The sequence below is a fragment of the Toxorhynchites rutilus genome, chromosome 2 (assembly GCF_029784135.1).
Source record: "Toxorhynchites rutilus septentrionalis strain SRP chromosome 2, ASM2978413v1, whole genome shotgun sequence".
Classification (NCBI taxonomy): Eukaryota; Metazoa; Arthropoda; class Insecta; order Diptera; family Culicidae; genus Toxorhynchites; species Toxorhynchites rutilus.
Window position 1 is genome coordinate 55,527,233 of NC_073745.1, and position 27,741 is coordinate 55,554,973.

The following is a 27,741-nucleotide window of genomic DNA, read 5'->3' on the forward strand; positions in this document are numbered from 1 at the left end:
TGGTCGGGCCCTCGTGCTGCTTCAATAGTGGTAGTAAGCGCTTCTGCAGGCACTCCTTAAGGTAAACCTGCCTGTTTACCGTGCCGGTCATGACGAAGGGGGCGCTCCGTTTTCCGCAAGAGCAGATCGCTTGCCACACCATGTACTTTTTGGCAAACTTGGATAGTTTCTGCTTGCGAATCTCCTCCGGATCGCTGAATTTGTCCTCTGCGGAGAAGAACAACAGGCCCGGCAGCTGACGAAAGTCCGCTTTGACGTAGGTTTCGTCGTCCATTACCAGGCAATGCGGCTTCGTCACCATTTCGGTGTACAGCTTCCGGGCTCGTGTCTTCCCCACCATGTTTTGCCTTTCGTCGCGGTTAGGAGCCTTCTGAACCTTGTATGTACGCAGGCCCTCCCGCTGCTTGGTCCGCTGGACGAATGAACTTGACAAATTCAGCTTATTGGCGACATCCCGGACCGAACTTCTCGGATCACGTCTAAACTGCTTAACTACGCGCTTGTGATCTTTTTCACTGACGGAGCATCCATTTTTGCCGTTCTTCACCTTCCGGTCGATGGTTAGGTTCTCGAAGTATCGTTTTAGTACTCTGCTGACCGTGGATTGGACGATTCCCAGCATCTTACCGATGTCTCGATGTGACAACTCCGGATTCTCGAAATGAGTGCGCAGGATTAATTCACGACGCTCTTTTTCGTTCGACGACATTTTTCCAAATTTACGAAAAATTAACAGTGAAGCATGGCCAACGTGATCTGTACACTCTTATCTGATTATAAGCGAAAGCTGAAGATATAATTCCTAAAAATTAAATTTCTACAGCGTTTTTTCCGTGATGCAATTTGATGTGACACACCCTTTAGCATCCCTCATGGGTGTATCTTGGCGTTGTATTCTTGGACCAATGAAATCCAACAGTGTTTCCACTTATTCAAGTGTTTTTCTCAACACAACACCGCTAGAGGATCATCATCGTAGAGTTCCTTCAATGTTGTATTTGTTGCTCCTTTTCCTTGCATCCAATTCCTGGGCCAAATCCTTTTACCTTTCTGTTTTTCGGATAGTATCTTCAGTTCGAAGAAATTCAGCACAAAGAATTTTTATACACGGTCAGCGTGTATTTCGCGATAAAATTGTATAATGATAAATACAACTGAAAACCTGAGACGAAAACTGCCAATAGAGAAGTCGGTTTCGGATCAATCATCTGTCGAATTCGCACCTGATTTCTGTTTCTGACTGTTTGATGGACATTTGAAAAATCATCTGGCATCACTGGTAAGCCAATGCTGTAGTATCTACTTTCTTGTCAGCAGCTCACACTGTGTGAACGGCCAAGGCGAGTCAACCAATTGTCAAGCAAATTCACCGGCCCAGTAGCTGCTCATTCTCAAGTCAGCTACTAGCAACGTATAAATTTGCCTTTACTCAATGGCAACATAATCTGTGCACAAAGTTTAAGTCGTTTGGAAAATTTTCATACTCTAGTTTTTTTCAAGTACTAGCTAACCCGGAGAACCTCGTCCCGCCAAAAATAAGCGTCAAAGCGTCACTTCACGGCAAGGTTGGCACATTTGATTCTGTGAAATTTTCTGAATCTGTTTTTTTTTGCAAAAAAAACCTGTCAAAATTTTGTCAAACGACAAAAATGAAAATGAAGGTTTGTTTTCATTTAGAATTTATTTTTCTTATTTATGGGCAGTTAGAGTTGTATCAATACAACAAAATAAATCATAAAAAGTTTTTCTCATAATCTTGTGAATTGTATGATATTCATACATAGTTTTGTTGAACTTTGCCTTCTAATTTTTCGTCAGTTTTATTCTTGAAAATCCTCCTTGAGCCGATACATAGTACTTCGTTTTCAAAATAGAGTCTATAACTGTGGGTGTCAACCGATTTCCGGACTTTGTTTCGTTGGCATTGTAAAGCGAAAATATTCATTCAACACACACTGATGAATGTCATCAAAAAGCAGGGGTACGACTAAAACGTCAAATCCCTCATATTACCAGTGTACCCAATATTGCTGCGGTTTACTGACATTTTGGTTCTGTCAATTACTGTTGTTTACAACTCGGTCCGGTTTAATAGTCAAATAGTGGCTAACTTTAAACTCCATGTTAAATGTGAACACCTCCATATGAAACCGAAATATGAAAATCGCTCATGCAGTTAGAAATGAAGCAGCGCACTTTTCTTTATTTTTACCTATTTTTACTATCTCCCTGATTTCAACGATTTCAATCCTCGCAAATGATATGTTGGTAAACAAATGACGTCATATTGATTTTGTTTTTGGGTAGCCTATATTCGATTGATGTCTAACCCCTGTCAAAAAGTGTCTTACAAACAACTTTAGCAAAGGATGCAAAATTTTCTTATTACACCTTTTGTCATCCAACAGCTGGAACCAATTGAACCATTTGTTTGGGAAACCTCATAAGTCCACTTGACACACTTACGAGAAAATGACCAAAAACTGCTTTTCTCAAAATTTTGACTGGGTCCTCCAATTTGTTGGTATGAGGTTCGATTATTAGACCGAAAACATAGTATTTGGGACCACTACTTTTTCAATATACCAGGTTAAGCTCAAAATATAACGCTTCAAAGTAGGTGGGCTTAGGGGGTTTCTCAAACAAATGAGAAATCAGTGGTGTTTTTAGGGGGTTTGAAGTCATTCCATTCAATTTTATGTACTTTAAATGTTCATAATGTTCATACCAAGTAAGAATGGGACGGCTGTTTATAAGTTACTAGGCAAACTTCGTCCCGCCCAAAATTTATTTTTCGTTATCACATCCACGTTTTCTCACTAAGCGCACATTCATGAGTCCAATCGCAGAACCGTTCATTGATTGATCTTGTCAATATTATATTGTAGAACATATGCGAATTGAATTTTCTTAATTTTCCCATTTTCCTTCAGAGTTTTTCGAAAATTTTCAATTGTCATGTTCGGTTGGAATGTTTGGTTGAAATATGTGTATTACTTTTATGGGACCCCCTTTCCATTCCAGAGGAGGGAGGGGTATCATACCAACATAGAAACATTTATCGTACCCGAAACCCCTCACATCCCGAATTTGGCTCCATTTGCTTGATTAGTTCTCATCAAGTAGGCTCCCTAGCTGCACCCAGAACAAAGTTTAGGAACAGTATAATCGGTTTAGCTATGGGATAGTTTAAATGAGTCAATATACGATTGGCGGTTATGGTTATACTTAAAACGAAAAAAATAGATTAAGCTCTTCAAATCGCTCAAGCTTTTGCTTAACAACTGCCTCCAACGAAAGTCATCTCGTTGCGTTCAACATTTTTATAAATCATCATAAATCGTGGGGGTCTCCGTAGCCACATTGGTTGCGCGTTCGCTTAGTAAGCGATCGATCGTGAGTTCAAAACTCAGGGCCCTCATTGACCATCTTTGTGTTATTACAGGATAACTACGTCCACGCAACGATTAAAGTCTGCTTCATTTAATATTGGAACACAAACAATTGCGTGTAGTTCAGTCATTTATTAACGAAAAATTATTCATTGCTGTTTCGAAGAAATTCTCGTACTTTTCCCGTAATACGGCACATTAGGCGGCGCACACCCTTTTCGTCCTCCGTTTTGGCGATTTGATTCCATCAGTTCTTCATTTGAGTAATGTTCCTAACAAGTTTTCCCTTTGCCTTAAGCCTCCGCTTCGTGATTGCCCAGTATTTCTCTATCGGCCGGAACTGGGGGCAGTTTGGGGGGTTGAGGTCCTTCAGTATTACGCTGACCCCGTTCGTTGCGTACCATTCCATAACCGTTTTGCTGTAATGGCAGCTTGCGAGGTCCGGCCAAAACATTACTGGACAGTCGTGGGCACGAATAAACGGCAGAATCCGTTTCTGTAGGCACTCTTTTTTGTAGACTTCTGATTCTGATGTCATTGTCTTGTCAGTGAGAAAGACTTTGGTTTTCTGTCCACAACTGCATATCCTCTGCCAAATCATGTACTGGCGGGCGAATTTATCCGCAAACACGAACTTAAATTTTGCAGGTACATCCCCCCGAGCCGTCGCCAAATAAAATTTTTGACCTGGGATTTGCCCAAAGTCCGCCTTCACGTAGGTCTCATCGTCCATCAGAATACATCCGTCGAACTTGGTCAGCACTTGGTCGTACAGCTTTCGAGCACGGATTCTGGCCACATTGTTCTGCTTCAGCGTCCGATTTGGCTGTTTGCTGGCTCGGAATGACCTTATTCCTTCCCGGAGACGAATTCGTCGCACCGTACTGTGAGCGGCCTGGAACTTATTGGCCAAATCGCGGTCTGAAAGATTGGGATTCCTCTTGACGGCCTTGATGACTTTCCCACGCAGTTTCCGGTCGACAGTTCCACTCCGACGCTTCGAATGCGGCTTCCGAGCCGTCGTCAACGTTTCCTTGTACTGCTTGATAACACGCCATACGGTATTTCTGGGCATTTTAAGCTGTTTAGCTAGCTTAGATGCCGACAACAATGGATTTTCAAGAAAACTGTGCACAATTTTATCTCTCCGTTCGGCTTCCATGGCGGTTGTTTACAAAATGCTATCGTTTGGTGTTATGACATAAAAACATGGTGAAAGGTAATGAATTTCCCGACACGTGGGTGAAAAAAGTTTCCAAATCCGTCCACTAGGAGCGCCACAATGAGCAAAAGAATTTGTTCCAATATTAAATGAAGCAGACTTTATCAGCGATGGAGATCGATCCACGGTCGAAATTAAGATCGATTCATCCATACAACTGCTCGCTCTGCAAGACACATCGGGCTGCTGTTCTATAAATAACTCAACAATGATCAATCAACTGTCTCCGCTGTCCGGTGGTCTAACTGGATAATGGAAGAACAGAAAGAATTCTCTTACGCCTAAATGGCTACTGTGTAAATGTGTACCAAATGTAATGGTATAGAAGGAATACTGGCGAATGGCAACTGTGTAATGTGCTAATTATAGATATATGATAACCATGTGACATGTACACGATTAAAATTCGGCTCTGTTACAGCTAAAATGCTAATGAGCCTTAAATAAATAAATGGGTTAAAAAAAAAATCATAAATCGTCTATGTATTCACTGTAATAAACTCAATATTTAAAATTGAATTAAAAAAACTGTAAATTCTGTATCTGTGTAGGAAATCTGTAATTTTGTATATACAGATTCTGTATCTGAAATTTTGCGGAAAAACTGTGAAATACAGGATATTCTGTATATGTGGCAACCCTGCTTCACGGTGAGAACGAAGTCAAGGGCATATAAAGCGCGTTACACATACAGCGTCACCATCACCGTCCCGTCAACTTTTCTCTTGGACTTATTTTGCCGACGTCAAATTTGCCGGTGATTGTGTATGTGAATGCTACCATACGATTTCCATGGGAGAATATTTGACATTTCATTCCTTTACGTTGACTTCACGGTGACGAGACGTTGTATGTGTAGCGCACTTAATCTAGCATACGAATCATTTCGTTTTCACCGTGAAGTGACGTTCATGATTAAGCCCGAGTTTTTCGAGCATTCAAGTTTTTGACCATTTGCAATTTTATTTTACTATAAATTTTCTATCACTTCTACCAAAACTCGTCATTATACAGTAAATATTCGCTAACTGGGCGAAAAGGGAAGACCAGTTATCGACATTTGCGTTTTAACTGGTCCGACATGTAAAACGTCAAATACAATCGAGGGAAACTTCAATGAATTGTTTGATTTGCATTGATCATGAAATTGGATAAACAAGAGGTTTCCAATAAAAGTTTCGCATGGAGTGCGACAACAGGTATGAAACATAATTTGGGGAAATTATTTTTCTGTAATTTAATCAATGTTTTTGTCATGCGAAAAAAGTGTAATAATGTAAATAATTTTTATAACATTTCAAATTACATTCGAATGCCCCTCATAGCAAATCTTCCATTTGAATATGGCGTCGATTGTTTACGAAATTCTGCTTTTTAACTGGTCCAAGGACCAGTTAACGTTCGATTCTTGCACGATTCTTCGAATACATTTGAAAAAAAAAACAATTCAATACTAAAGTAAAATGTATGAAGGATATATTCCGATGAGCAATTGCAAATTTAAATATATATGGAAGTTGCATTCGCATATGAGGTAAAATACTGAAATACGCGAGCGTAACATGAGCAAATTTATAACACATGCGAATTGGGGCTCTTTTGGTATTAACAAGATCTTCCGCATAGTAACTCGATGTTACTGATAATTCCTTAATATTTTCCTTCGTTGATCGTTTTGTTTTCACATATCCACGTTGGAGAGCCTTAACCCTTCTCTTCGTTGACCGAGGCATTTTGATTGAATGTAATACTTTTCCGTTTACTTTTTCTGAAAGCATAGGCAGCCGTGGCAGGGTTCCGAGCTCTGCAATACAATTTGCTTAACCAATGTTAAAGTTGCTAAAACTTACATTATAGACCCATTAAACGTAATAATAATAATTGTATTGATATCAACACAATTTTATTCTATTGATTTTCATGACATGAAACGCTATGACTCAGGAATAACATTTCATTCAGTGGTTTTTATAGCTGTTTCGATTATGTTGTCTGGCATCAGTGTCAAAAAAAAACGATGTTTAAACCAATACAAACAAAACCATTGCCGAAAATTGAAAATTGACTTTCAGAGCACTAGCTCGAGTTTTCCGACGTTTTTCACTATACAGTGCGACAGCAGATGAAAATTCAATATCTTGTGAGCAATCGATTAGAGTTTGGTTGATATTACTTGATGGGAAGTGTGCGAAAACGATAATTTTCTTCACACTGTTTCGCGAAATTATTGATTTTCGGGCGAGGGGTGAGGGAGGGAGATGAAAGAAATAAGCGCCATTGTGGCAGCCATTTGTGGCTAGCTTCCACCTTCACCTTAAATGAATTTTTTTTGTATAGTATTGATTGAACTACTAAAATAAAAATAAGATAACAAAAATGAGATAGTTTCGATCATTTCATCCTTTATTTCGTTTGGATTGTCGTGGTATGTTTATAAAAACACAATCAACGTGGATAACAAGGAAGATGAGAAGAAGGAAGCTCAATATGGTCGCGTGTTAAATATATTTTTCTTGTTTTTTTCTGCACTAAAATTATGATTATTGATTGTGGACATACCCTATACCATGACAGTTATAAACTCCTTTGCATATCGCATCGAGAGATGTGAGATTATAGTGAGAGGTACTTGCTCTATTTTGAAGATCACTTACCTTTCAGTTTCTATTTATCAATATTAGAAAATTACACGGCCTAAAACCTCACTTGAGGACAACTGTAGAGACGCCATTCGGCTTCAGGAATACCGCAAGAGTTCATCACATCCCTCCATTGCCGTAGGCGAATTCCGTGGCTACAGTTTGTCATTAGATTAGATTTGAAATCGTGTTCACATATATTTTCGAATGGGAGGTAATGACTTCGAGAATGAAGCGAGAAACTTTGTTTTCTCACGTCACTCGCGGCACAGAATGAAGAAACGGGAGTGTTCACTTGAGATGAGCTTTTCCTTCGCATCCGTTCTCCACAATCAAATAACATGAGGAACACGGTTTTCTTCTGTATTACAGCGACTTTTAACTGGGTTTCGCTGGTTCGTTACTTTTAACTTCCATTTCGGAAGAATGTCGGGAGTGAGAATTGGCCGCGTAATCTTTAGCGTGAGAGGTATGGTATTACCACTACGCCAGATCGTCTTCATAGAACTCGAGTTATCTGTTACCGTCAATGTGCATTTGTTGTCATAAAAATCTCTTTTCGAATAATGGATTTCTTTTAATCAAAAAATGTACAGCACCATGAATCGCTTAGTCGAATTAGTGTTGTTTGTATTTTTACCTAACACTAAAAAAACTACTGAAATGCAAAAGTATTAAAAACATACCTATACAGAGATCTCCGTATCATTCCTAAAATAATACCTCTAACAACATACGCTTATTTTCTCACCCAGTCTAGTAGTTAAAGTTAGATCTGGTATGGCCTAATTCGTTGTCGTCGCTCACTAACCTATCACAAAGTTGAACACCTAAATAAAATACATACCATTTAATTCAGCTAGTGGTCAAGACATCTAAGACACATACACGGGTCACTATCCCATGTTCCAAGTCCGATTTGCGTGACCAAAAGCCGAACTTAAAAGTTAAAACTTTGAATCTGCAATAAGCGTAACGGGTTGTGTCGACTTGTGCCTGCGCTCTTCCTTACTTGCTGGGATTCAGTCTTACTGGATTTGTACTAGAGCTAACGATGTCCTTCGCTAGTGGACGCGGTTTTCATCGGCAGCGGAAGCGGAGTGGTCACTGGCGCAGGTGGTTTGAGCTTCGTTCTCTATTGCCAGTGTCGTTGGGATGGTTTTGGTGATGATTTCTGCTTCATTTGGCACTGCGATTATGGTGTTACAACGGCTGGTAGTCCCTGCTTCAAGATTGGTTTGTACTTCCAATGGTATCTCTTCGATTTTTTCCCTGGTTGTTGTTGGCGTGGTATTCACGTTGCTGTTGCTCACTTTGTCCGGTGTCGAGGTTTTTGCGGTACCATCACCAACGATATTGTCACAGCAATGACGCTGTAAACAGCCTTCCTGTCTGCACTGCATCAAACATAAACTGCTAGTTGTGCCGGTGACTACGGATGATTTTGTCGGAGCCGCCAGCAGTGGCAACACTGGCAGTTTCGCTTTGAACTCTGGCTGTATGGTAACTTGGTTGATGCCCTGCTCGTGGAAGAAGTCGATCACGGGATCGTTGATGGCTGAGTATACCTAAAGTTGGGAGAGAAAAAGTTTGTTCGTATCACGTGCGAAATTATATTTTTGGATAGGGTATACCTTTGGACTTTCGAATATGATGTGCGCCGTGGAGACGTATTTGTTCGCGCTCAGCTGCCAAATGTGCAGGTCATGGACACTGACAATATCGGGGAAAGTTCGCAGCAGGGATTCCTTGAAGATTTCTATGTCGATCGTGTCCGGTATTGTTTGCAGCAGTATCATGCCGGATTCTTTCACTGGAAATAAACCGAAAAAATATGATATAAACAATAAAGATTGATCGAGAAGATGAATGATTTATGAATTTATGAACAAGCGAACAACAGTTAGCCCAGGTTGACACATTGGAGCTGAAAGATGGGATGGATACATGGAATTGCATCAATTGAAAGATGAAAGTACAACGATAGCAAAATGGAACTCGACTAAAAGTGAAAGATCGCAGTGTGGACGTAACAATTAAAAAAGGCAATAACCAAAACAAACGGATGAGAAGTCCATCAAGCAAGTAATGTAATTCAGTTGGAAAAGATGGTCATAGAGCAGAACGAAAATCAAGAGATATACTGGAGCGATTAATAGCCGACTTATCGAGTCATGGGCTCGGGACGGATGTCAACTTGTAGAATATCATTCACTCTCACTCATTTGAAAACCGCGTGCAGCTATCATCCGCTACACATTCACCGGCAGTTTATGATTGCGTGTAAAAATTGACCAATTGCAAATCGTTATATAGCTAACATTCGTAACATTTAATTTTAAGCGGGTTTTGTATCACTATAGTCCGGTTTGTCCTGACATAAAGCGTTCATAAAAAAAGTCTATTACTACTTCTTTTCTCATAAGCTTTATGCTTTATCGCCGGTGAAATTGAATACCTGTTATTCATTTCCATTTACAATAACGTTCTCAGAGAAATTTGATACTTGATTAAAATTTCTGCCATATATTATATTCTGAACATATAACATATAATCAACTCTATGGAACATATTTAAATAATTTGAACACATAATGCTACACAAATCGTCACTTTCATCTCAAACGAGGAGCTCCATCGTCGTTGCCATCAGATACCGATTTTAACAGCGATCCAGGAGCGTAAGTGGCGGTGGGTCGGCTACACATTACGCAAAAGTGGTACTGAAATTTGCAGACAAGCATCAGACTGGAACCCGCAAGGACATGGTTTGGGGGTCCGTATCCAGGCGTAGGAAGCTCCCACTGATGTTTATCGAGAAAAACGTAAAAATCAACGTCGCGTATTATAAGACCGAGGTTCTGGAGAAGGTTGTGGCCCGGCACTTCGGAACCTCATTACGTCTGGATCATTACGTCTTTCAACAGGAAGGTGCACTGGCCTGCAGTGACTCTCTCCCACGAATAGAACATCTCAAATAATTTCAATATGAATAAATATTTACGATAAGAAAGATTCCTACCAAGGATTTTCCAACAGGAACGATGGAATTTTCCATACTGTGCAAGTGGAAAATTCCCTACACATAGCAGGTAGCCAGTACGTTAGTTCTAACGTTTTTAGAGTTCTGTACATCCTCACAGAGGGATCGAGGATTAGAGAGAAAAAATAAAACAGTTGATAGTTGAACATCGAGAAGAACAGTTGTTTCTCTCGATAGAACAAAAAAGAAAAGTGCCCCAGACCGCTCGGGCGTTACAGGCCCACACGGCGAATATCGTTCAAGCGTGGTGTCGGGAGAATTTGACTGATTTTTTCCATAAGACTTCATGCCCTCCCAGCTTCCTGGACCTTAATCCCCTGGACTTTTATGTATGGTCGTACATGCTGGTCGAGCAGAGCGAACATAAAGTGAGCACCATGTTCCAAATTAAGATCATTTCCAAGATCTGAGACGAGGTGCCGATGGACCAGGGGCGTGCGGCGTGCGATTCTTTTGAGAAACGTCTCAAGGTTGTCGTACAGCACAGAGGGGGAGTTGTGCTTCCAGCTACTATGTCGTAAAGGTTCTTAATAAACATTGCCTCAATAAAAATTTACGCAGAAAAGAATATCTTAAGAATATATCTAATATATTTTTTTGCACATTTTTTAAAGTGTATTAGAACTTATTCAACAACCTGTACATGCGAATGTACCGCATAATCATTCGACATATTAGATTATCCATTGTAAAACGTTTAGTGTAAGTGTAAGTGTGACACTATCTACTAGAAATTTGGCTGTAAATAGCTTCCAAACTGAAACAAATAATTCGATTCTTCAAATTTGAAAATCAATCGCAACAAATGTCTGTTCGCGCATTATTTGTATACTATAACTCTTCAACCATGTTTTCTACTGGTACTACTGGCTACTGGTACGGTTCATGAATCTTGAAAAGGGGGAAAACAGAGGCTAAATCGGAAGTTCCTTTTCCGACGCTTTCAGAAACGGTGATCCTAAACCATTGATGGATCCATGGAACCATGGATTTTTTAAAGCGAATCAACTTCCAATTGACCGGAAATTACACACATCCCCCATTATATAGGTAATAGGTGAAAATAACTTACGAGCGGAAATCGAATACAATTTTGTTTTGACTTCCGGTTTGGGGCTGTCCACATACCACATGGGCAGAAAAAGCACGATTTAAGACTCCCCCCTCCCCTTCCGTGGACAAGCGTGTACATTTACTAAACCTCTCCCCTCTTGTCTACGTGGACATTTTTCCATTTCCATTTTCGGATCAAGAAAATATTTGAATTGCGTCTATATTTAAAGCTTATTTTATATTACCGGAACTGTAACGTTAATCTCTCTTTATCCTTATCGTAAAATTCATTCAAATCCTTTAAGTTTTTCACTAACATTACCCAAGAATTAATTCATATGGTCCTTCAGTTTCTTCCAAATTTCATTTATGTTGTCTTGATTTTTCCGTTGTTGAATTCCGCATCAAAACATCACTTATAGATTTCGAACAGATTTTTTTAGATTTGGCACATACTATCATTATATATCATATGACAAATTTCAATAGCAGAGATTAGAGAATAGCTTGAAAGCCTGCAAGTGCACCCGTGGCCGAGTGGTTAGCGTCTCACATTATCATGCCGGGTGTTCGGGTTCGATTCCCGTTCTGGCCGGGGGATTTTTCGTCAAAGAAATTTCCTTCGACTTGCACTGTGGTCATGCGTATTCAAGAGCTTGCCCCTCGGAATGCATTCAAGGCGTGTTATTTGGCTTAAGAAATCTCGACCAAGTATTAATAAATGACGCTAGTTAATGCATACGTTGAGACGGCAAAAGTTCCACAAGGGAACGTTAACGCCATTCAAGAAGTTGAAAGCCTGCTGTCTGATTAAAATACGATATTTGACAAGGTTTTTGGAGAAAGCAGTATGAGAATATGAATTTATTATTTTAAGTATCAAAATGAGTTCATTTGCATATACAGTAGAATCTCGATTATCGCGGTGTGGGTTATCCGTGAAAGGGAGTACCATAGCAATTATATAGGTCTTCCCGAAATTCGTCAGTGAGAGGTTGGACTTTGCTTTTTTGTTCTTTTTGGTTTACTGGTGTACATTACCATACGTATGAATAGTTAAATCATTTCTGTATTGATAATAGTCTTCATGATTTCATGTTTCGTGCATGTTTCAAAAGAAAGATTTTCGTGTTTGCACCTCATTTTTAGTCCTTCAATGCGTTATAGCGCGTCACGAATCTATCATGCACGTACGCAATGAAAAGCCGGACTATCCTGAGTCGGCTGAATCCGTTGTTTTCGAAAAGAAAAGTATTGGAGAAACAATTTAAAACCTCTGCAAAGTGCCCAGGAGAACACAAAATAAAAAATGGTCAAATTCCAGAAAAAGTTGAATACTAAGAAATGTACCTTTCGTAACTCCTGTAACAACAAACCAGAATTCTTTTTCAAAAGGAGTGCCTTCAGAAGATGATGTGTTTTTCTGGCGTGAGATTATATGCTTTTTGACCCGTATTGGAAAACAGTCACTATTCAGAAATGACCAAACGTTAATGAAGTACAACGACAATGGCATCACTTTGGTTCCCAAGATATAATATCCGGGCCAAGCTAAGGCTGATTGAGGATTACTGGTCGATTGTCAAGGGCAAACTAGAGGTAAACTATGGAACTATAAGCGTTGTGAAGGTGTTCAACGGAAAAGGGAATTTGAATGCCAAACAAGAGCTAAAACAGCTGTTGCTAAAGATAATGGGCGGTTTTCTGGGGAAACTTTGAATAATAGGCTAAGGAAAAAATATGCAATAAAATGCATAGTTTTCTCCTAGATTTTTGGATTCTACCAACTCGCTGATAAACATTCTTAGACATTCTTTGATCTTTAATATTTACTAAAAATGGAGAAAAAATCCATCAATCACAGATTAAAGCATTGTCCGCATACAATTCGTACGCGTTTTTTTTGTAGCAACACGTTCAGTGATCGCTACAAGAATTTTTCGATAGCGATTGAAATTGAAAGAGGAAGTGATGTTCATAGATACAATACAAGAAACGCGAATGATGCAAGAACACCCAACTTTATGTTTAGTAGGTCGCAGAACTCGTTGTTATATAAAGGTATAAATTTCTTCAATTCGATGCCCAGAGAAATTAAACGTGCGGCAACAATGGCAGAGTTCAAGAAAATGTGTATTTCACACGTAAAATCTGTTTTGTAAACAGGTTTTATAATTTTTCCTAAATCATTCATTTATGTTTGCAATTGATAAAAATTAATAAAATTTATTTACAGGTTAAACTACCATGTTCGTACTGATGATGATGATTTTTTTTTTGTTTTGTTTATGTATATTGTAAAAAAAAAAGTAATAAGCGTTGTCTACGAGAGTTTGAGCCTCGCGCGCGTTTGGTCGGCCTGGACTATGTTAATGGAACACTGGCAGAACACTGATATATAATGAAATTTTTATGTGGGTCTGAAGTGGAAACTGGAATGGGGATAGCTCATTCAGAATTGTCGTAAACTATCTTATCATAAGATGGTTATATCGAGTATTTGTGAATGTGGCAGATCTCTATCATGTTCTAAGTAGACACTTTTAGATATTGGGTTCGATTCCCAATCTGTCAAGGATCTTCCCGGGTTGGAAATTTTCTTGACATGCCTTAAAAAAACTTTGGGTCTGAAGTTGGGATTATCATTATGATAATGTCGATAAGGATAGGACCATTGTTTTTCTTTTAAAGTTTTTGCCTATTTATGATGTTCGATTAATAGAAATTCATGCCTGCAACAGAGTCAGTTCGCTGTTTTGTTTTATAATACTGATATCTTAATTTGGTTAAATATAAATATTATCTATTAGATAAATCGGCCAGTTCAAACCTTTGTAGGGGTATGAGGTGGGTCATCATCATCATCATCATAAAGTAGACTTCTTCGGGTGGAGAGAGTTTCACTGCTTTTCGTGCTGCGAGTCAAAAATTATTCTAGATGGAAGACGAGAGAACGAAATTATTCTTACCCACTTACATTGAAAGTTCAACGTGGTAAGGTGAGCCAATCGCAACGCAGTTGAATACTGCCAGGACTAACATGTGTGATGTGCTCCGACATTTTCTTATTCAAAGATGGATTTCGGACAGTTTCCTGGCCAAGAAATCTTACCTAGGAGGTGTCCTTGACAAATTTTAATTCACATTCATGGATAAATTTGCTCGTAAGTTTGTGATTTGGCAAGGTATTTGCCCCGGTAGAGCGAAAAACAAAATATGAAGATGATCCTCGAGATATCGGTGGTTTTTATGTGAGTTACTCTCAAAGTATACATTACAGTGAAAAAAATTCAACATTATGAGAAAAAGATGGATGTTCTAAAGTGCTCAGGCAGCTCAACCCTTCTATCAAAAATTACGAAGTTCTAAGAGTGGAAAGTTATAAAAAAGTATTGAAAATGCAGAACAAATTTCAGGCTACATTTATACTATACTTATAAGGCGTGTCCACGTGGACATTATTCATAACCCCTACCCCCCTTACCGTGGACAAGCGTGGACATTCTTGTATCCCCTACCGCCCCTAAAGTTGTTCACGTGGTATGTGGACAGCCCCTTCGCGAAAACTAGTTTTAAACGACCAGTAATGAAGGACAATCCCTACGATATGGGTATTGGATGAAAGGGCTTTCACAGCGAAAATCAAATATCGTATTCCGATGTCGATGTCAAACGAAGACGAAAACGGAAACGAAAACAACGTCAACGCTTAATGCTCAACGCGCACATGTACAGTAAATCAAAGGCGTCTAATAACATAATCAAATGCGTTCCCCCATTTGATGGTAAGCACCTGAGTAAACGTGTTAAATGACTAGGAAGCAAAAACAGATGGTTGGTGTAGCATACGCTGAATGCTGTGAGTTGGCAGAAAAGTATTGTAAACTAGGCTAAACGTTCTATAGCTAAAATGTCAAAATAAATCGAGAGCTGGTCTCTCTTCAGTTTGTAAAGTCAACGCGAATAGACGTGTTTCTTTTGCTAACCCGAAAATATAAAAATTGGCTCAGGAACCACGACTTTTCTGAAAAAACGGCATGCCGTTTATTACAGGCTACAGGTAAATTCAATTTATATAACTTGTTTTGAAGAGCATAATATAAGCAATCGAAATAACCTAGTTTTGTAATTTTTCGAACACTGATTTTCCGTACGTGTCAAAAATCTATCTATTATATCTGTCGTACTTTATCGATGTTTTGTACGGTAATCACATCAGACTGCCCGGTAATCAACGAGACTGCCCCCTTCATCATGACGAGGGACCTGGAATACAAGCCGTATAAGAAGCGCATGGGGCAACCAAGGCTACAACGAAGAAGAGGCTGGACAGCGTCAAACTGATACTTTCGCGGTACGCAGGTCAGGAGTTCGTGTTTTCTGGTGAGAAACTCTTTGACTCCTAACAGCCGCAAATGTCCAAAATGATCGGGTGTGGGCGCCGACGTTGGCCAGCATCCCCCCGTCCCACATAAACATCTCGCGGTTCCAGAGCGCCGCGTCGGTTATGGTTTGGGAAGCTCCCACTGATGTTTATCGAGAAAAACGTAAAGATCAACGTCGCGTATTATAAGAACGAGGTTCTGGAGAAGGTTGTCTCCCGTCACTTCGGGACCTCATTACGTCTGGATCATTACGTCTTTCAACAGGACGGCGCACTGCCCTTCATGCCCTCCCAGCTCCCTGGACCTTAATCTCCTGGACTTTTATGTATGGTCGTACATGCTGGCTGAGCATGAAATGATCAAGATCTTCTTAAATGGCACCAACGTTCCTGAAGAAACTTCCTCATCTCAACGTAGTATAACTTGCGTCATTTTCATTAGTACTTAGTTGAGATTTATATGCCAAATAACATGCCTCGAATGCATTCTGAGTTGCAAGCTCTAGAACACGCGTGTAAGACGGAGGAAATACCTTTGACGAAAAATTCCCCCGACCAGAACGGGAATCTAACCCCCGGCATGTTAGGTTTGACGCTAACCACTCGGCCACGGGAGCACACGAATTCGCGAGTATACTCGTGATGAGAACCTCTCCCCCATTGGGGAGTTTTGGCAACACTGAGGGTCATCTCATGGTTTTATGAGTCCACATTTGAGTAAAACACTAAATTCAGGAAAGCCACCATTTGATTTTTGGTTTGTTGCAAAATTTGAAACGAACAATCATGAGCTTATAACTCATAGTTGAGTGGTCCTCAACTGACCATCTTTGTGTGTTATTCTAGCTACTACGTCCATGCATCAATCATCATGTGATGGTGATCCCAGCCTCTCACTCCACATACGATCGATCTGCTGCATCGGTAATTGGTGCTATTTATAAACACAACAATGGAAGCCTCATATCAACAATCCCGCTGTATCTGTAACTGTGAACATTCGAACAATATTCTTATGCCGAAAAATGCGACATGTGTTGTGTATCGATAGAATAAGAATGAATACTCTTACGCCTAAATGGCTAATGCGTAATAGATAAAAAAATGTGTATCGATGAGATAGGAATACTGCTGTGTAATATACAACATGAGAAAAAATGTACACGATAAATTTGGCTCTGTTACAGCTGAATTTGCTAGATGAGCCTAATAATAAATAAAAAACCTGAGCCTAATAATAAAATAAACAGATGGGATAAAAAAAACGTCTGGACAGTTTCCCTCCGATTTTATCACGTTGTTCACAGCGAGCGGATATTATCATCACCATAACGTATATTTTGTCAGTCAAAAAATGGTGGAGAAAATACAATCGGACGGAGGTTCGGTTTGTCCGTATCTTTTTAATGAGCATGAAGCCTCTTCCAAATTGTATTCGGTGGATAAATCGTAAAATAATCGTTCCGTGCAACGGTTCGTTGCTTACGAAATTAGGTGACCATGCTGTATAAAAATGAAACAGCGTGAAATGATTTGGGAACGGCACATAAAAACACTCGTGGTTCAAGTTGAACGAAATGATAAAAGACATACAAAAAACCATTTACATTACATATATATTTTCACCTTCGCCATTATACTTACTGTATGGATAGCTGAGTGTCATTAGAACGACACAGGACAGGATCGAACACACTGGGTCTGCAAACTTGGAAGTTTCCTCGTCTTCGTTCGTATAATGCACGATCATTGAACACACTATGACAAATACCGTACCTGTTAAATACAAATATAAGTTCCAGAACTGTTGTACTTATGATCCCTAATACTTACTACAAATATCTCTCATCATTTCTCGTACACCCTGGCGCTTGGATGAGGCATATTGTAGTCCTCCCCCAGCTGGGGAGGCCACTTGTTTCCTGGAGCTGGAGAGACGCCTCTCCCCCTTCCGAATTCCGTCTCCGGTGACGACGCGATCGAGCACAACATTTCCGTTGGATGTGATGTACAGGAAACTGCCCTGGTGATACGTATAGCCACCGATCAGCAGATAACAGAATCCATTCAGTATGATTCCCATGGCACCGAGTGTGAGTACTGGAATGGGGAAGTGCATTGTGTCCTGATGGTGAATGTGGGACAACGTCTGCAGTGCTTCCACCACAGCCGAGAAGCAAAACGAGGCCAGAAAGATGCACACCACCAGCATCGTGAGCACATCGATTCGGGTCCAGCCGAATGTGTTGCGCAAGCTGTTCTCCCGCTGCTGGCGGGTTTTGGCCTTGACCTTCTGCTTCACCTTCTCCGGACTGGATTCCTCAGCTGTGGGTGTGAGCTCCCGTCCCGTTGCAACGCTAGAGGCGTCGTCACCTGTCGCCACCGGGATCTCGATGAAGCGATCTTCATCGGGGTTCAGCGAGTTTTGTGAGGCCGTCAAATGCTGCCGACAGGCTTCAGCTGTTGGAGCCCGTTTGCTATGCTAATTGATGCAATGAGAAGAGAGAAAAAAAACCATGATTGAATCAGGTGAGCACATGGTGCCGTTATTAGGTGTTGCGGCCGCATTTTGTGAAAGAAAAAAAACATTACAAATCATACAGATAATTAAGAGAAAAAATGCGCGTGAAATGATCAACAAATCAAAAGTATCTGCTGACACAGTAGCGTTTTTCACTTTCTCGTTTAACGGACCAGCATCTGGTCCACGAATGTCGTATATTCACGTGTAGATAAAATATATTCAACACACCAGAGATAGAATGCTTATCATGGAGACCCTAATAAAGTCTCATTATTTGTAACAACCGTGTACTTTGAATCAATTTATGGCATCTGCGCCCAGAACTGGCACGTCATTTGTTGTTTTTGTAGACAATATCAGTAGCGAGAGAGAAAATCACAACCGTGCGTCCATTCTCATCTCGATTCACGATTCCCAACAAATAATCTGGTAATCAATCGGTAGACATCCGATAATAACTAACCGGCACGATAAAAATAGAGTACTTGAACCTGTTTGTGAGTGTTTATATAATGCTCTACCATGTAGCGCTTCAAATGTTTTCCGATGAAGGGTGATGGTTGATGAGATACTGGTTTTGCATAATCGACAGATTATCTGCGTACAGCTGTAAGTAGGGTGTTGTATATTTTATTTAAATACATTGTAAGGATTGTGAAAAAATCATTGGTTTGGGTTGATGTGGCATAATTAAATCCGGAATTCTTTCCATGTCTTTCAACAGGATAATTCAAGTAGATAAAATTACAACAATTTCGTTCAAAAGAGTTGTTTGTTCATTTATTGTGCTTTAATATGATAAGTTCGGCGGTCCAGTTTCTATAAGACCATTTCAAAATTCATAAGTATTATCAATGAAAACTTCAAAACGATCGGCTGATTTACATGTCAATAATTGGCAATCTTGTCATTTCGGCTAATAACCATGAAAATTCGTGTTGGTATACTATATACCAAATTCTGCTGACCGGATTTCTTGATATTTTTCCATGTTTTCGAAATTGCGACCTTATGCTCTTCAATCGTGGTGTACCGCTTTCCATCGGTGTAGATTCTGCGTACAAGGATTTCAACAGAATTCAAGTCTGGAGAGCGAGCCGGCCAGTCCAAAAAATAATGTGACGATATCCATGCAAAAACGGTAAGGGAAAGGATTCCAGGACATGTATGAAGTAGTAAGTTTTAACAATTTGGATGCCTCCTCATACCAAGTAGTTGATAATGAACCAACTTCCTCGCCTCAACAACTAAATGTAGTTGAAATTTAGATATACTATCAAAATGGTCTTGTCCACTCAAAAAGGGGAGAAATCCAAATTAATATTCTGAATTCTTTTTTCTCGATAATTATGACAACAGAGACAAGTTGAGATGATAGTGTTAGAAACGAGGAAGTATTCGGAAATCGTTTCAATGTCTTCAGAGATGACCGTAATCTTCACAAATCCCATAAAAAATCGGGAGGTGGCGTCCCTATTGTTATTAATTCATTAATAAATTCAGAACATATTCCAACAACAGAATTCGACGAATTTGAGCAAGTGTGGGTCAAAGCACTTATTGTGGGAGAGATACATATATTTGCATCTGTTTACTTCCCCCCTGATCGTGCTCAAATTAGTTGTTATGAGAAATTCTTTGAAGTTGCTGAAAATATTTTATCTTCATTTGCACCACAATCAAAAATCCATATATACGGAGATTTCAATCAACGAAATGCAGACTTTATCACTGATTTTGACAATGAGCTCATCTTGCTTCCAGTTGTTGGTGATAATAAGACACTGCAATTGCAATAGCCGGTCTTGGGTTGAATCAAATAAATAATGTTCATAATCGACAAAAATGCTTCTTGGATTTCTTGTTGACAAATATGACCGAAGATTTTTGTGTGACTGAATCGTCATCTCCGCTTTCCACACAACTATCGAATATTCTATATTTTATAGGTAACACCCAAAATCCATTTGATTATGAATTCGAGAAAGTCTCTGATTACACTAAAGCAAATTACCAATCAATTAGGTGTAAGCTTAACTATATCAATTGGCAGGATTTATTTACAAGTGTGGAAAACATTGAAGTAGCAGTGACGACTTTTTACTCGATGATCAATGAAATTATAGAGGAGGAGATACCAACAAAACGAAAGAGGAGAAATATAAACACAAAATATCCGATTTGGTTTAATCAAAACATAAAGAATCTAAAAAATAAAAAAACAGAAGGCACATAAAATGTATAAGAAATACAAATTTGACGCTAATCTCGAAAAATATCTAAACATTTGCGAACAGCTTAACTCAACTGTTAAAAGCGCTTTTGAAGATTACAACTTAAAAACAGAGTCGGACATAAGGTCTAACCCGAAAAGTTTTTTTAATTACATAAAAGCAAAATTAAAAAGCAATAGTTTTCCATCACGCACAAAAAATTTGCAACCTCTTTGCAACATTATTTCAGGAAGTTTATATTGTAACAGCTGAGGAGGACCGAGATCGTGACTTCTTTGCATTTCTTCCAGAATTTCCATGTGATGTTGGAGTCAGAAAACTAACTTACATTGAAATTTTTGACGCATTAAATAAGCTTGATGTCTCGAAAAGGCCAGGTCCTGACGGAATTCCACCGGTTTTTATAAAAAAAATGGCATCTGAATTAACTCATCCACTTTTATGGCTTTTCAATAAGTCATTGGAATCACAAAGGTTCCCAAAAATATGGGAAAACTCTTTTCTTGTACCAATATTCAAATCCGGTAATAGATCCAATGTAAGAAATTATCGTGGAATAGCAATTATTTCTTGTATCCAAAAACTTTTTCAAGCCATAATAAACCAAAAACTTTTTCAACAACTGAAGACACGAATTACGAATAAGCAACACGGTTTTTTCAAAGGACGATCAACGACAACAAATTCGCTGGAATTTGTCACATTCACTTTGAATGCAATGGATAATGGTAATCAAGTTGAAGCTCTATACACTGACATTAGTAAGGCTTTCGATCGTGTTGATATACCATTACTGCTGCTCAAGCTTCAAAAAATAGGGATAGAAGTCAAGCTATTGAAATGGCTAGAATCACATTTGACTGACCGCACGCAAATGGTAAGGTTTAATGAGAAAATTTCAAAACCAATATTTGTTACATCCGGAGTTCCTCAAGGCTCTCATTTGGGGTCGCATTTGTTCATTTTATTTGTTAATGACGTTTCCGTTTTTCTTAACAGTGTTAAGGCACTTATCTACGCAGATGATATGAAGCTGTATATGGAAATAAAGAATGAAGAAGACTCTCAAACATTCAAAAATGAAGTTGACATATTTTATAAATGGTGCACTAAGAGTTTATTACTGCTCAATGTTAGGAAATCCACTTTGATGACTTTTACAAGAAGAAAAACACACTTGAACAATGGTGTTAAGCTGGGAAATCAACCCATCAGTAGATGTCAACGAGTAAAATACTTAGGCGTGGTCTTAGATTCGAAACTAATCTTTGTTGATCATTATAATACAATCATCCATAGAGCAAATAATATGTTGAGCTTCATCGAACATTTTAGTCACCATTTCCACGAACCGTACCCAATAAAGATATTGTATATTACATATGTCAGATCAATTCTCGAATACGTTGTATGCTAATCAATATTAAAAGCATAGAAGAACGTCGGAACTCTGCCTTGATTCTATTTATTATTGATATCATATCACAACGAGTGGACTCAGAAGAAATATTAGGAAACCTAAATTTTTACGCACCGATTAAACACCTGTGAAACCCTAACATTTTCTACAAAGATTACCGAAGAATGAATTATGCCAAATATAGTCCTATTAATCGTATGATGAGCCTCTGTAACGAACACAGTGAAATAGTTGATGTAACCATGCCAAGGATAATGAATAAGAATAAGATATAGTGAAATATTTTTTTGTAATATTTGGGCAGCATATCTGGTCTACGCTGGGTTGGCGAAATAAATAAATAAAAATTTTTTTTATGTAACTTGTTAAAATTCTCTTCTAAATTATACGGATTAATTATCCAGCCAGCTCTCTTTAGTTTTTTTTTTAGTTTTAAGTAGGATTAAGAATGTATCGGTCTACAATTTTGATTGACGACAATAAATAAATAAAATCATTGAATGATGTGAAAGCTATCTTGAGCTTTCCAGTTGCACAAAGCCCACCCAAACCATGCACGAGCCTCCACTAAAATTTCTGGTTGAAAAATACTGTTCCTCCTTCCGTGAATCACGCCATTACCCGTTGAAACCATGAAGACCATCCAAATTGAACTTTTTTTCGTCCTTTACATTAAAGAACTTTTCGTTATGGTATATAGCACAATGTGTTCTTTTGGAAACATACTTTGCCACAACATATCATGCCACACTTTCGGTTCATGTGAACTTTGGCAAAACTCAGACTTCTTCCGATGTGAGATTGTGTAAGATGAGGAGCTTTAACATTTCAAGCACTCTTTGCATAAGCGATTTTGAGATGTTCGAAGCTGTTCTAGTTATTTCCCGCTTATCCCGGCCAGAGAGCTTCGATTTACGTGAAGCTCTCTCTTTCTTACTCCTTCTGATGGGATCCAATCCGACGAGCAATTTCTCTGATACCAACATTTTTTTTTTGGTGAAATACATCGATTTGTCTTCCTTCTCTTTCCGTGAGGACTTTTTCCAATCGAAATTCGGATTTAATGATCAAAACAACAAGATTTATGTATCAAATGTAACTGGTCTTATAGAAACTTGACACTTGAAAAATACAAAAACTTTCGTTCACGCTCAGCGCTTGCACACACACATGTGAAAATCATGCAGTGTTTGGTAATTTCGCTGGTTCAGGTCAATTACGGAGAGCAACTACGAAGTGTACAGTCTACCCAAACTCAAGCTAATTAAGCTTAAATATCAAGTATTTAGTGTTTGATTCTAGCTTTATGACATCGAAAAATGTCGTTCGTTGTAGTTTTGATGGCTGTACCGATTTGAAATTCAACACAACATTTCATAATATACGATGGCAGGACCTAGGTTGAACCACAATGTATATATCTTTCTATGTGCTCGAATGATGCCAAAATCAAAGCTGTCAGGATTGTTCAAAACCAATCAAACTGCCTACATCGTAGCTGTTTTGATGCTTGAGATGCTGGAATCAAAAACATGGCTACCAATGTGAGGGCTGGTTTCAACGACCCCATTAGGCTTCGTGCTCAAATAACGTAACGCTATGAGATATTCTAAAGATACTCAAGTATCTATTTGAAAATTTTCTATTGGTTGCACGCTGTCTAGAGCGACACTGGAATAAAACTCACAAGAAACTTTTTTTATACTCTGGCTCGGAAACAATGGTGGAGTAGGTTAGTGAGATCGCTATTCTTGACCTAAAATATTTTTTCTTATCGGTCTGAACAAGTGCCTATCAGGAGATGCAATTTCTGATGATAGCGGATGAACTATCACATCGTAGCTAAACTCCAATAATTTTTGGCGGACTGTTAAATAAACATTAGGTTTGGCATTATTCTGGAAGAGGACGCTTTTGCTAATTGTGAACGTTTATTATAGATCACCGATTTTGATTCGTTTAGCTGCGAACAGTACTTGTTGGGATTTATCGATTGACTGTTTGGTAGAAGCTTATAATACAGAAGCGCTCTCCCCTCCCACTAGAATGACTTTCTGCAGGTGGAGACCGGCTTTGGAGATATCTAATGATGGTTCATTTCGCTCATCCCAAAGATTTTCGCTCAACCTTGTTGTAAATGATTATACTTTTCTTCGCCTGTCATGGTTTGCTTCAATGTTTTTCGGTCAAAAAGTGTAGAACTCATACATTGTAGCGTTTTACGTAATCACGCTGCACCATGAACATTGTGAGGAATCTACTAATTGATGTGTTGTATAGCGAGGATTATGCTTGATCAGCGTCTCAATAACTAGAAGCCTATTCCAGAAAATATTACAATTCAACGAAGAAGAGCATTGCTGTTAGGGAGATTTCTCTGAAGATACCTCCAAAATGTTTTGGTGGCGTCAGAATCCTATCGGAAACTGCGTCTCAATTCAAGTCGTTAAAGCATGCCAGCGAAACAGCCAAAGGCAAAAAACTTTCAATTTAAACAAGACAAAATTAAGAAGTATAACATGAACAAAAACTATACGAGGAATTTCAGCTTCCAAAAATTATGTAGACATGCATAAAGAAAAGTCAGAATTAAAATGTAATGTCAGATGAAAAATGTAAAACACTATATACAGTAAGTTTATTGCTAATATAAACAAAATTTCTTTCTCTAATTTTTCCTCGACTTCTTCCAACTTTTTCAAAAATTTCGTTGGCACCTTTGCACATCACGTTTCGCACAATGAGGCTGAGTTTTGATTGGGTGGGATATTTTTTCAGGGTCAAAGCCACAAAAAAAAAACCCTTCGAGATCAACATGTGAGTAGGTCTATTCAGCATTAGTAAACGTAACATTGTGAGTCGTTATCCATCACTGACCATTAGAGTGCCAAGGGATGTATGGGAAAAAAGTGACCTTCGTGTTTCAAACGGGATTTTCTTAAAAACGTTGATTCCCACGAAAAAAAACCCTATGCGAAATATCGGCTCAATCGGACTTCATTTACTAGAGTCGCAGACGTCAAAATGTGAGTTTTTTGAGAAACCGAAATATCTTAGAATCGCATGAAACGTCTAGATCAGGGTTTCTCAAAGTGGTCGATTCGGGGTTCCCCTGGGGTCGATTTGGAGTTCCCCTGGGGTCGATTTGGGGTTCCCAGGAGTCGACAGAAACGAAAATTGGTTTTGGGGGTCGACGGGGTCTGAATATCGACCACTATAAAATAACACAAATTCTTATTCGAAATATTTAAGATGCTCCATAAGTTGTGTTACGTTAACCACTTTGTAAAAGAATGGCCAGAGTTGCCACGTTTGATCCTGTAGAATTTTCTGAAAAAATCTGTATACCTGTATTTTTAGCAAAAAAATCTGTATAAAAAACTAACGGAAAAAAAAGGAAAGAAGGGTTTATTTTCATTTTGAATTTATTTATGGTTTGATTAAGTCGTATCAATACAACAATTTAAATCATAAAAAAGTTTTCTTATAATAAATTGTATGATGTTTATACATGGTTTTGTTGAACTTTGCTTTTATTAAATTTTCCGTAAATTTCATCCTTGACGCTCCCCCTTGAGCCGATACATAGCTTTTTGCTTTCAAAATAGAGTCAATCAGTGTGGAAGCCAACCGATTTCAGAACTTTGTTTTGTTGGAAGGAAGACAAAGAAAATGAACTGTAATTAATTTAACATTTAAATTTGAATTTGAAAAAATATATTTAAATTCTGTATCTTTGCAGAAAATCTGTAATTCTGTATATACAGATTCTCTTTTTGAAATTTGGCGAAAAATCTGTAAAATACAGAATATTTTGTATATGTGGCAACCCTGAGAAAGGCTAATATCTTAGATGGAAATAAAAAAGTACAACAAGAACAAGATGAAAAATTCGGCAAGTAAAAAAACGTGAACAGGTTGGTGCAAGATAATGTGTTTGAGCGTATGAGTCCTTCAGGCATGTTTAACATTGCTCTGTATTTTAAACATATGCGCGATTTAACACGAAGGAAGTCATCGTCAAATTCATGTCCAAACATACTCCTGACATTCTACTGTATAACAAGCTCGCCTTTAGATTGCAATTTCATCTGCGTTCTGAAATACGTTGGAGCTTGAATTATAATGTACTCAACTTCTAATTTAATTCAAAAGATTAAAGGTATTTACATAGCTAAATGAAGTGAATTAGAATGGCGTAACAATTTTTTTAAAAATTATTTCAGGAAACTCGGAATGGGTCGTGAAGAGGGAAAAATATTATTCAATTTATTATAAAGGGTGTGTCACATCAAATTTCATCACGGAAAAAACGCTGTAGAAATTTAATTTTTAGGAATTATATCTTCAGCTTTCGCTTATAATCAGATAAGAGTGTATAGATCACGTTGGCCATGCTTCACTGTCAATTTTTCGTAAATTTGGAAAAATGTCGTCGAACGAAAAAGAGCGTCGTTAATTAATCCTGTGCACCCATTTCGAGAATCCGGAGTTGTCACATCGGGACATCGGTAAGATGCTGGGAATCGTCCAATCCACGGTCAGCAGAGTACTAAAACGATACTTCGAGAACCTAACCATCGACCGGGAGGTGAAGAACGGCAAAAATGGATGCTCCGTCAGTGAAAAAGATCACAAGCGCGTAGTTAAACAGTTTAGACGTGATCCGAGAAGTTCGGTCCGGGATGTCGCCAATAAGCTGAATTTGTCAAGTTCATTCGTCCAGCGGACCAAGCAGCAGGAGGGCCTGCGTACATACAAGGTTCAGAAGGCTCCTAACCGCTACGAAAGGCAAAACATGGTGGGGAAGATGCGAGCCCGGAAGCTGTACACCGAAATGCTGACGAAGCCGCATTGCCTGGTAATGGACGACGAAACCTACGTCAAAGCGGACTTTCGTCAGCTGCCGGGCCTGTTGTTCTTCTCCGCAGAGGACAAATTCAGCGTTTCGGAGGAGATTCGCAAGCAGAAACTATCCAAGTTTGCCAAAAAGTACATGGTGTGGCAAGGGATCTACTCTTGCGGAAAGCGGAGCGCCCCCTTCGTGATGACCGGCACGGTAAACGGGCAGGTTTACCTTAAGGAGTGCCTACAGAAGCGCTTACTACCACTATTGAAGCAGCACGAGGGCCCGACCATCTTCTGGCCGGATCTCGCTTCGTGCCACTATTCAAAGGACGTGTTGGAGTGGTACAAAGCCAACGGGGTCACCTTCGTGCCAAAGGAAATGAACCCGCCCAACGCCCCGGAGCTTCGCCCAATATTTCTCTATTATGAAGCAGGCCCTCCGGAAGAACCCAAAAGTTGTCAAATCGGAGGCGGACTTCAAGAGAAAATGGATTTCTGTTCAAAAAAAACTACAACCTGACGTTGTACAGAACCTTATGGACGGGGTAAAGAGGAAGGTGCGAGCATACGGGCGAAGTATGAATAAAAAGAAAATGCCAAAAGTTGTTTAATAGTTTTTATTTTACTGTCAAAAATTTTCAAAAGGATCGGTCTACTGGGCGAATTTCTACAGCGTTTTTTCCGTGATGCAATTTGATGTGACACACCCTTCATACCAACAGATTTTCTCTCCAGCTGGAGGAGTCTATCTTTACCCGGTTACTTCTACACGCTGGAGTTCGCTGACCACCAAGAGTCTCTTGCCTAGCAAGACATTCAGCATTTTTGAATTTGTGCTTCAGCTGCAGGGTGACGATTTCAACTTGATTCCAAGCTTCAAGACCATGGAATATATCAGAGAAGAGAAGTGGAACATGAGAGAAAAAAGTGGCAACGATTTGTAGCAAGAAAATGTAAACAGTGAAAAAATTGACAGATGGTT

General features: G+C 39.0%; 1 protein-coding gene across 1 annotated transcript in view; it reads right to left on the reverse strand.

Moving 5' to 3' along the window:
- Nucleotides 1-7,858: 7,858 nt before the first annotated feature.
- The window catches only part of LOC129771748 (zinc transporter 10), a 68,228-nt gene continuing 48,345 nt past the window's right edge, over nucleotides 7,859-27,741 (reverse strand). The window contains exons 3-6 of the mRNA XM_055775746.1: nucleotides 17,567-18,215; nucleotides 17,378-17,509; nucleotides 8,888-9,066; nucleotides 7,859-8,821 (exon numbers count right to left, since the gene is read on the reverse strand). Of these exons, the coding sequence (XP_055631721.1) occupies nucleotides 8,318-8,821; nucleotides 8,888-9,066; nucleotides 17,378-17,509; nucleotides 17,567-18,215 (1,464 nt within the window). The 3' untranslated portion in view covers nucleotides 7,859-8,317. The remainder of the gene's footprint in view (nucleotides 8,822-8,887; nucleotides 9,067-17,377; nucleotides 17,510-17,566; nucleotides 18,216-27,741) is intronic.